This window comes from Artemia sp. Qi Xiang Cuo, chromosome 20 (genome assembly GCF_049724085.1).
Source record: "Artemia sp. Qi Xiang Cuo chromosome 20, ASM4972408v1, whole genome shotgun sequence".
Classification (NCBI taxonomy): Eukaryota; Metazoa; Arthropoda; class Branchiopoda; order Anostraca; family Artemiidae; genus Artemia; species Artemia sp. Qi Xiang Cuo.
The window spans coordinates 32,882,931-32,894,970 of NC_142813.1; the positions used below are offsets into that span (position 1 = coordinate 32,882,931).

Consider the following 12,040-nt stretch of genomic DNA (forward strand, 5'->3'; position numbering starts at 1 on the left):
GTATGTTTCGTCTTCAGTTAGGTGCATCAGTCAAATTTGGTCTACCAGAGTGGCATGCACTTAACATCAAATTTGCGGGAGAAGGGACACGCGAAAGTTTCAGTCTGATTATAAATTTGGACAAGGTTGAAGCAAATACAAGGTTGAAGCTCTGAGGGAGACGCTTTACGTGGATATTACCAGCTCTCACTATTTCTTTACTGAGAAATGAAACGCTAAATCAGGTTGAGTAACAAGTCAGTAGTTGAGCATAAAGATTTTTTTTTTTTTTTTTTTTTTTTTTTTTTTTTTTTTTTAAGATGTGTTTGAGCTGTGACGTTGCTCAGGTATATAGAATTTCAGCTTTCAGGGTTTTATATAAGTTTTGGATATTTTAAAAGACGAAATTTGGCCAAATTTATTTCTAAAGAATTTAATTTAAGTTATTGCTATTCTAGAACCAGGTTCCAGTTCCAGAAGTCGAAGTCTTGCGTGATCTTGAAACCTCCCTTCAGGCAGAAAAGTCGATGTGTGAACATTTCAAAAACATGTTGCAAGCATTATTAGAAGATACAGCAAATGACGAAAAAGAGGTAATCCAGATCTTATATGCTCTTATAATGTGTGTTCAGTATTTAACTCTCAGAGTCTCAAGAGGAATTCTGTCCAACTCCCACGAGATTACCATCAAATACTTACTCTATGACGTATTGGTGCTCTGCATGTTGGCGCAGGCCGTGTACGTGAAGTCCCTGATCCAAGAGCCTTGGCTTTTTACTTTAGAGTTAATTTCATAGTTCTAGAACGCCCAAGAGTCACGAACAGTAACTCAAACTTAGCCATGAAACGCAGTCTTAGTTTATTTTGAACAAACCAAGAATGCAAAAATATTTCTTTTGGACTTAGTTTAGACCTTAAGTATTATAAAAATATCTATATATATTAAACATAGTTGTAAGAGCGAACAGATCACACCATTATGCTTTCGGAGATGATTACGAATTCTAAGTGGTTTCCACAGTTTTAATATTAATAATAGATAGTATTGCCGAAAAAAAACAGCAAATACACAATCGATAAAGAATAGATTATCGAGGGCGCCCATAAGAGGGGGGGGGGGCCGGGGGTAGTGAATGAAGCTGCCTTATTTTCATATTTTGTTTTGAGATTTTTATTATACAGCATTGGAGGTGCCAATTAGACAAGGTAAGACCCCCCTAAAATTCAGCTTATGGGCGCCCATGTAGATTATAAACTTGCTTATTCACAATTCTAACATGAAAACAACTGTCTTAGTGACAAATAGGCTCTTGTGACAAATAGGATATATAAGTATGGAAATAGAATCCTGAAGTTTAAATTCTGGAAATTCTAACTTTTTGAAGATCTCATCACAACTTTACGCTTCTTAGCTATATCAATGTAATATTACTGCTTAATATCATTATCTTCTTTCATCATTAGATGCTAGATGCTAATGGAACTTCTTGAAACGAATTTTTTTAAGTTCCCTGTCTTGTGATTCTTTGTGGAAACATTTTTTTTTCTTCTTCCTATTGGAGTGTGCTTCTCATTGAATTAAAGGGAATTTCACTTGGGACCCTTATGTAATTTTATTTTCAATTTTTTAATTCATTTGTACGTATTACATACATGGTGTCTTAATTGAAAGATGTCTTTTTTGAAAATAATGAAAAAATGGTTCCTCTTTCCCTTTGATTCTGATTGAGCCAAAGAATATATACAGAAAATATTTTCTTTTTGTCACGAAAATGGGGCTCTCATTGAAGCAGGCCGAAATCTTATTTAGAAGTTTCATTCAACATGGTAATTCTTGTGATGCAGCAATTGTGAAAGACCGCATTGTAGTTGTCGTGTGATAGTTGTCTTTGAAGACTGTATTGGGACAAAAAGGAAAAATTTTACAATAAAAAATAATCTGTTTTCTTATCAATTTAAGTTTATTCTCTCACAAAAAAAGCCCGAACAGCATATGAAATATTTACTTTTGACGCATAGGAAGTCTGTGTTTCTGATTTTGTTTGCGATCTGGTGGATTTTATGCTATTATATTTGAAGATGGCATTGTCAAAGAAAAACTATTGAAATATGGTTTGTTTTTGTCCACAGTATATAAATAATAGATAGTAGGATCGTTCCCTATCCCACCCATTATAAAAAACCGGACCGAGGTGCGAGTACTCCAGAGAACGTAAAAACATAAGCGACATTAGATCTTTTCACAGGTAGACAAGTCAGATTTCTCTTGAACGCGAAACTTGGCTTCAGCGTTATAACACTAAATTTTAAAGAATCTAATTTTCTATTAATTTATTCCATTACATATATGAAAATCGGTACTTAGAAGTGCAATGTTATTATTACATGTTCTGCGGAATTACAAGTAGGTTTCGAAGTCTCGAGTTGGTTTCAAAGGCATTTTGAGAAAGTTTCTGCCAAAATACGTGTAAATAAAGGCAATAACTGTATTTAAATTGTTGGTTTTTGTTTTTTTGTTGTTTTTTTTTTTTTGGGGGGGGGGGGTAAGGTACCTAGGTTAGGTGACGTATTTAATATATGGTATGCTTTGCCCCCCACCCCCTAAGGTGCAAATATATAGCCCAAATTTGTTTCTAAACTATTATATATTCATCCTATGATATTTTATTTCATTAGCATTAACCAAACTAGTCCTATATAAAAGAGTCCGTTTAGTACAACAGTACCATATATATATATATATACATATATATATATATATATATATATATATATATATATATATATATATATATATATATATATATATATATATATATATATATATATATATATATATATATATATATATATATATATATATATATATATATATATATATATATAAAGAGCATAAACGGCCCAAAAAAAGAGCATAAACGAGGAAAAATTAATTGAAAAATAAAGGAAATTAAAAGGAAAATAAAATAAAATGGAAATTAAAGGGAACATTTTTCATTAACAAAAAAAAAAAAGTTTTGACGCTCCATGCCGCAATATTACCATCTAAAACAATAGATTGTTGTGAGACCTAATAGATAATCTGTGCTAAAATTGTTATGTTGCCCCTTTGTGGTAAAACATTTTATAGCAAATTTCAAATAATCCCACCACTTCGTGGATCCCTCTCCACTATGAAATTTCGGCTATTTTCCTGTCGCAATATTGATTAGAAGTTAACACTAGAAATTTCCTTATTTTCACAAATTTCATCAAACCCCCGCCCCTCTTTTTAGAAATCCTACATAGGTCAATCAGTTAAGTCCACTGTATATAAATAATAGATTAAGTCATAATTTGTAAATTAAGTTATACCTGTGAGATGGGACAGTTGCAAACCACTTCGCTGGCTCTCCAAGTTTCGTTCTGCTTTCGCAATTACGAATAATACAATTTCGAACCATTTTTCAGTTACTGACAAATACATATAAACCCGCTAATGAAAGAGTAAGTGGGAGGAGCTGTTTGAACGCACCGAGAATGAAGCGCAAAAAATAATCAGTCATAAGCTTACTGTTATATTATCTTTATACAGTGTTTTTTGTCACTGGTTCTGAATGAATACAATAAATATTCGCCTGAGGCCCGAAAGAAATCTGTATTTCGAGTTTGTACACCTAATCTAAAGTTTTTTGATGGTGTTGCTATGTAATATTAATTGCGTTGTTATATATTTATGAAAATATAAGTTAATGAATCCGTCATTTCTTTTCCTATTTCAGTTTTAGTTCCATTGAACCCAGTTAAAGTTCAAATGGAACCCATAAAAAATATTTACTTTCAATTTTGCACTTTTATTCCGAAATCTTTTTGGAAATGTAATGTAAGATGCATGGTAAAACAAAAAACAATGAAAAAAAAAGTTTCTTTCCCTCCTTAAAGCTCAGTTTCTATTGACCCAAAGGAAAATTTACAAGTTATCTATGCCAAATTTTTATTTTCGAACCATTCTAAATAGAGACAGTATTATAAACAGGTTGTAAATGTGGTTTCTTTTTTCCCTTTGCCCCTCAACGAATCCATGGAATATTCACCTAGGGCTAAATTCAAAATTATTATTTCAGTTTTTGCATTCAACCTGTTGTTTTATGGTGTTACTACGGCATAATAGATGGTTATCGTGATGTAGAAAAAATAATGATATTTTTCTTCTTTAAAGTTTGTTTCTCTTTGAACTCAATGAAAATTCACATGGTACCCATACGAAAATGTCTGCATTCACTCTTGAATTTCTTATTGAGATGTAGTGTTAAATTAAATAATAAAAAATACAATTTTTTTTCCAATGAAAGTGAGGAGCAACATTAAAACTTAAAACGATCAGAAATTATTCCATTTCCTGCCTTCTCAATCCTTCGCTCGTTACGCTATTGTTTTTAGTGCTTAAAAAAGCTTCTCATACCAGTTAAACAGCCCTTGTGCTTCAGGAGCCGTTCTTAAAGAATCGGATCAAAATTGAAACATTAACGTAAAAAGTGAGGGATTGAGGAGGGGGCAATCACCTTGTATACGGAATAATTTCTGTTAGTTTTTAGTTTTAATGTTGCTCCTTACTTTCAGTTGAAAAAAAAAATATTTAATTTCTGATTATTTTCAAAACATGCCGGGCAATCCCCCTCCTATATGAAAAATTACTCCCGTATAAGATTCCCCCTCCCCCGTAAAATTTCTCCCAGGCAGTTCTTTCCTGAAAAAAATAAAATATAACAAATAAACGCGAATCTGTGACCTTCCTTTTCGAAAAGAAATCCATATTTATGTAGATTAGAGCTTGAAAGCTCTACAAGAATATTTTTCTAATGTTTCAATACATAGTATAAATATGTTTAAACAAATTGGAAAATTGTGTATAAGTACTAATGAACAATATTATTATTTAAGATCGCTGAAAACAAAGCTCCTGCAGTACTTACCACTTACAGCAAGTGCTGTTACTACGAACTGTTTGATGATGTTGCAAAAGAAAAAATAATAAAAAAAATTGAGAAAATGATGGCTTTTCGTATCAACGTTTGGTTCTTGTTAAACCCGTTGTTTAACTCAAGTGGAGGGCCTTAGAAAATTTTGATTTCAAATTTTTGCATTCAACCATATTTTTCGCGCTTTAAATAAGTTTTTCAAAGAAAAGTAAAGAACTCCATTAAACAAAAAAGGAGCAAACATAAAATCAAATAATCTACCAAGCGTGAAAATACCACAAATCAGCATCGATAAATAAATGAAACCCAAAACGAACAGAAATTACAATAATCAACCGAGTCAATATCAAAACGAGAAGAAATTAACATAAGTTTGGCTCAAAACTCCTATGACTCCCCAAGGCCTAAACATAATTTGCACTTTACTGAAAAAAATACAAATGTTTTTACTTTCATAACTTTAATAAATCAAATAATATTAACATTTTGATTGCTAAATATCTGTATATGTATATTGAACTGACAATGTACATTCATTTGTATTTTTTTCAGTAAAGTGCAAATTATGTTCTGGCCAAATTATGTTCACAAGCCAGTCCAATTTCCAATTGAATGAGCCCTTTTCGAAGTTTCTACGACAACTTCTTCGATACGAAGAGCCCTGCTCTAAAGGACAAAAAATAATAAATAATACATTATGCCAACATCGTTCTTATATGACCCAGGGCATAACTTAAAACCCTTGGCCTGAGGGTTGTGGGGTAGTGTCCTCCTCAAAAACATGTTTTCTATCTGGAAATCAACTACGCTGAATAAAACGCCTATCTCAAAATTTGATTGGATGTGATTGGGGGTATGATGGGCGTAGGAGGGGGCTAGTTGCCCTCCAATAACTTTCGACTATTAAAAAGGGCACCAGCTACTCCAATTTCCAATCGAATTAGCCCTTTTCGAAGTTTCTATGAATGCTCCTTCGATCAGGGTTGCCAAAACTTTTAGGGACAAAAGTGTCCAAATCAGCCAAAAAAGGACACTTTTAGTGTCTCACTAGAAAATTAGCCAATATACAGGGATACCACTATGAATTTTCAAAACCTGTGAAAAAAGTGCCGAAAAACCTGTGAAATTTGTCCTTCTTAGTTCTGCTACCTAGCGGTCTGTTACCTGCATGAGTTCTGCAGGTATTTCCAGCTTTGAAATTAACACTACTTATAAATTAAGTTTAGTGCTATTTCAATTTGAAGAGATGGCTGAAAAAAATCGTCATGAGAATGTCAACAGAGCAAAATTTTATATTGATTATCGATACCGCAACCTATCTTAGTCAAAAAGTAAAGGACCAATCATGGAGATTCATTTTCACTTCGGCATTTTTATAAGTTATGCGAAAAAGATGCGAGTCGTTGATCTTCGGTAGCTATTAAGGATCTTTGGGTCCGACAAGATCCGAAAGGCTGTAGCAACGAAATGTCTATTTTGACCTACATGGTTTTATAGTTAAACAAAAGACGTCGATAACCTTAACCACTCAGCCCACTGGTTGGTCCAGTGGTTAAAATTGTTTAAAAACTCCTTTATCGTGCCGTTTTCTGAACATTTAGAAGTAGACCTGAGCAAAAATGACGTTTTCGAGAACTAAAAAAGTGAGAAGACAAGGCCGATTGAAATAAATTCGCTTGAGTTATAATCGATAGAAACTGGTGACCAGGGTTTGACAAAAAATCACAGCGGAAAGTATGGAATATAAAACAGAAACATTCGCTAGCGGCTATAAATAAAATTGAGCCGCAACACAGCTTTTGTGCGAAACTACTTTCTTTCTATGACAGCAATGTAATAATAGCCATATGCACACGGCTAGACACCACAGGGATTTACGCAGAACGCGCCAGCAGGGAATGGCCGTTCACTTCTGCTTTCCAGCCTTCTCAGCAGCCTTGATGACTTTGTCATCAGCAGTAGGTGGGTCCTTGAAGTTGACTGACTTGATGACAAACGTCAACCGTAAGATAGAAGAAAAAGATGGATTCGATAGTTCTAGCATCCCACATTGGTTAAGACTTTAGGTCCTATTCCTATTCGATTGATAAACGGAAGTACTCTGAAAATGGAAACAATGCATTCTTTAAAAGTGGTTGAAAAGTCTCAGATCAGTTCCAAGAGACAAGCGACGGCCGTTATCAATTTCAACTCACCTGAAGGGGAAGACGAAGGGGTTTTCAGTTTGGCGGTTGGGGGGCTGGATGGCATCAATAGCCTATAGGAGGGTGTTGCCTTCAGCCTTGCCTTCTTTGCGCTCAATGGCTCTGCCATTGTAACATGAAAGTCTGTCAGATGGCTCCAACATGTAGTCTCCGTGCCAACCAGAAATTGGGACAAAGGCAACGGATGCTGGGTTGCAACCAATCTTCTTGATGTTGGCGGAAACTTCTTTCTTGATATCCTTGAAACGAGCCTAGGAGAAGATGTTCCATGAAGAAAAATTTTTGAATTGAAGATCTCATTTCAGGATTTAGATGTGGAAAACATAGTTGGAAATGAAGATATGCTTTCTTTGCGGGAAAAATTAACTAATAGGATACAAGAAAGGGAGGAGGAGGGGAATCAGAGTAAAACAAGAGAAAGAAAATAGAAGAGTAACATCAGATTTAATAGAAAGAGTATCAGAGACAAAGAGTAACATTAAGCAAATAGAAGAGTAACATCAGAGCAAACATTTGGAGTATCCAAGCTGTAGACAGTTGGAATTCTCTCCCTGACTCAGTAGTCTAAGCTGACATAATTAATGGATGCAGAAATGGACTTGATTGATTTGGAAAGGTCTGTTGACAAAAAAGGCTTTAAATGGTTTTCTTGTAACTCCAGGGCCGGATTTACGTTCTTCCTTTTCCAGTATAAAATATAAATTAGTAAACACCTATGTGAAACGTTATTTCATCCAAATGTTAATGTATTCATAAGAATGAGATTAATGTATTCATAAGAAAAAGATCCACGACCTGAAAAAATATCGTTTAACTAACATTGTGAGATCACCAGCTCGTGCAACGCCAACCAAAATAAAGCAGAACGGATCTCTAAAAATTGCCCTGGCCAATGTCCCGTCACAGTCAAAGAATAAAGTAACTAAAACAATAGAAAAAGAAGTTCCGAATTCTCACTAAGATGCTATACTCACAATGACAGAAGTACACCATACCTTTTTAAAAGTTTACCATGCAGCAAAAGAGAAGCAACTAGGCAAGCTAGGATGATAATCAGTCGAATAAGGAGCAGAAGGACTCCAAAAGGAAGGTAAAACAAATGTGGGAACATCCAAACGTAACATTTGATTCAAACTTGCTTCTTCTCATTTTATTTACTTGACAGAAATTGATTTTAGTAGTACAGGTGCAGATTAGCTACCCCTGATAACAACAACTTGATTTCTTACTGTATATTAATCAATCAATTGGGGTGTAAACACTGTCCACTGATTCAAATGGATAAAAACAAACAGTATTGACTATTCTTCTTTCGAATAATAAGCTTCGCTTTATTTCTTCCGTCGTGTTCCGGTCCAGTGTTCGCGCAGGGTGCAAAAACATCTAAGAAAATCCCCAAGACGTTACCAAAGCAAAAAAGTAAAGTACAAATTAAAAGCAGTTGTATTTATAAAAAAAAAGAAGAAAATAAATACATTTAGTTTTTGATTTGGAAAAATGTCCAAAAAGTGTCCTTTTTTTCAGAAAGCTGCCTTTTTTGACCCAATAGTGTCCCGGTGTCCCTCGGAGTGAAAAAGTGTCCAAAAGCCACTCAAAGTGTACATTTGGCATCCCTGCCTTCGATACGAAGTGCCCTGGTCTAAGACCACGAAATAAAAACCAACAAATTGTGCCAACATCGTTCTTTACTTAGGCAGCGCTATTGCGCTGCCTATGATTCTATTAATAAAGATAAAAAGAAAAGGTTTGTTGCTATGGAAATCATACGCAACAGTTATTTCCAATTTTTCGCAATTATTTCCGTGTCTTATGGCGCTGCTATGTAAGATAACAGAAAAAAATGATTTATTTTCTCTCATGAAAGCTTGTTTCTTTTTTTACCCAATGAAACCTGCACTGGACTCGTGTAAGAGTTGTAATAGAAGATAGCACTGTAAGAAAAAAAGTAAAATTTTTGCCGGAAATATCAATATTCGTATTTTTGTATATTTTTGGAATTTTGGTCTCCCTCTTTCTTGAGAACCTGTGTTTGCCAATACTTACTTATAACAGAGTCTGAGGTTGGCGTGAGGTGTGGAAATCACTTACAATTAGTATGGCGTTAAATGAAATGCCACTGATGCATCAGAAAACTCAAAACAGGAGGAGAAGTTAACCAAAAATTGTCTATAGTACAAATAATAAGACAAGGATTGGCAACGAGATCTAATAGGAAAGTGCGAGGTTGATTGAAGTTAGGATCATGTGCACGCGGAAATTAGGATTAGTCCAGTAGTTTATCAACAAAACTTTGAAATACTTTCCTTTTCATATTCTTCTAGACTTTCTGTCATCTTCAAAGATCCTCACATTCTTTTGCTGAATCAGCTAATACGTAAAACCTTGCTTCCACCATTTCTTGGATGGTCTTGATTAATATACAAGTTTTATGTAGGTATGTCTGTCGAACGCATTTTATTCAAATGTTATTCTGCAATGTATTAGGCGTTTTATCAAATTCATTAAAATGTAAGTTACGTTACTTACCGACCTGCTCTAAACTGGGCGCCCATAAGCTGAATTCCAGGGGGGGGGGCAAACTTCGTCTAATTGCTACTTTGAATGCTATATAATAGAAATCTCAGAACAAAAATATAAAAATAAGGCAGCATTATTCAGCCATTATTGCCCCCCCCATATGGGCGCCCATGGCTCTAAACAATCTATTGCTTAAATATATAATTATAAATATCTTGTTCACAAGCGCAAAATTGTCGTTATAGATGGCAATTGTTATGCCGATCTTTATATAAAATTTTCAAATTCTCACAACAGTGTAGAGGTTCCTGAGACACCATAGCCTTCAAGTGAATATTACTAATATAATCTCTAAATGGTACCGGTGGAATGACAAACTCACTAAATTCTAAAGAATTTTTAGATTAAATAGATTTAAAGAAAAAGAGAAAAAGTTCAAAAGAAAAGGTTTCATTTCAGGGAAAGTAATTGGATCTCAAAATATCGCCTTGGAACATTGAAGCTTATTTAAAATAGTTTTTGAACCTCGAATGGCAAAAGTTTAAACGGTTTAATTCTAAGTTATGTTTTAAAACAGGGGCAGCAGTGTTTTTACAAACTTAAATTTAAAAATGCTATTGACCTTGTAATTAAGCAATTGATTCCTTTAATACATTTTCAAGTTTGTCACTTTGCATCATTCATCACAAAAGATGAAAATTGCCTTTCTTTGAGGTTGAATCGATAGATTAAAGATATCAAGGAAAGGTATGATACACGCCCTGAAAGAATAACGTTTTGTCGAGATGATGGATTTATTAGTTTTTTTATTTTTATTTTCCACTTGTGTTAAAGACAATAGAGACTTAAATATCCGTTTAGGTAGAATTTGCTTTCAAAGTTTATGCCACGCTATGGACACCTTGGTTGTCAATGATGAAAAACATTTCTAATAAAAGATCCATGAATTTCCTTCAAGTCGACTATTATATAGGCTATAGACTGATTCGAATGTCCTAATTGTTACTAACAGTTTTCTGTCAGCTCTTGGACCAGAATTTCTAACTAAGAAAAAAGTATTCCTTAAACTTTGTGGAAATGCCTTTTTTTACTCAAAACTTGAAATAGTATGTTGATAAAGAATTAGTCCTGTAGTGGCGCAGCGGTATTGACCTTTGCTTGGTAGTACGGGACCCAAACCTCAAGCGCCCTCACAGCAACCTGCCACAAGGCTCAAAGTTTGATTCCGGCGATGAGATTATGCAAAAGCATCTCCGTAATATTCCAAACAAGAAGAAGAATGAGATAAAGACTTAAAGGTTTAACACTGACAAATAAGTTCTGAAATCATACTGGTCAAGCATAACAGTACGAGAAAGCGCAGATTTTGTTTTATTTCTTTCCGTGGACTTTTATCTACTTTTTATTGTTTGCACTGAGGATGTCTTAGTAAAGATCTCGGCCAGAATATCAGCATTTTTTCTTTTCTCACTGGCTGTGAATTATCTTCCTTTTTTAACTCCTCATACGTTTTCTCCTCTTCTTGATTTAAAACTGCCTTTTTAACTTCGAAACAAGTAAAGGTGAAGCAAAACAAATTGCATACAGTGCAACAGAATGCTAATTCTTACAATTATTTGTGTGGACGTAAATCGTCCCCAGTCAATTCTTAAATGAAGAAATTTGCTTGCTTTGTTTTGTATTTTGAATTTCTGAGGTCGAAATCCATCAGCAAATTTTCTCCAACATCAGTTCCAAATAATTAGAGGAAAATTGCTAAAAATTATTATTAACAATTTCATTTTAGCTCATAGAAACACAATTATTATAAAATCTTTACTAACAATTTTTCACTAAGACAGCATAAACACAAGGCGTATCCTGAGGGGCTTGCCCCCCCTCCCCCGACATGTTTGACTGACGCGTAAAAACGTAACAAAAATGGACATAAACATATTTCTTATGCGTTTTTTTTAGGTTTATTTACGTAACCCCCCCCCCCTAAAAAAAAACTTAAGTTAAACCACCTCCGAAAAAAAAATCCTGCGTACGGCCTTGCATAAACACAACTTTTCTTCTGTGTAGGTCTGTAACGTCTTTGGATGAAAACTCGGTATAGATTTAGATCAGGAGCTGTTGAGAAGGAAACATGCTAAGAAAACAATTCTTACTTCATAACATGCAGAATAATTGCAGCTAACATATTTCGCATGCAGCTCCACTACACTTTACCCCCACCCCTAATGTGTAAATGTATAATCGAAAATAGATATTTCCTATGTATTCTCCCAATGGGCAATGCATCTCTCTGGTTCAACCCGTGTATGGCGTGTAGCCGTTTATTGAATCAACTGTGACGAAACAAGAACCAGAAAAACAAGAGTGAGGGGTGGCAAAAGCATT

General features: G+C 34.4%; 1 protein-coding gene across 1 annotated transcript in view; it reads left to right on the plus strand.

The window, feature by feature from the left end:
* Positions 1-435: 435 nt before the first annotated feature.
* The window catches only part of LOC148940116 (uncharacterized), a 307,698-nt gene continuing 296,093 nt past the window's right edge, over positions 436-12,040 (plus strand). Inside the window, exon 1 of the mRNA XM_089106482.1 lies at positions 436-572. Within this exon, the coding sequence (XP_088962608.1) occupies positions 507-572 (66 nt within the window). The 5' untranslated portion in view covers positions 436-506. The remainder of the gene's footprint in view (positions 573-12,040) is intronic.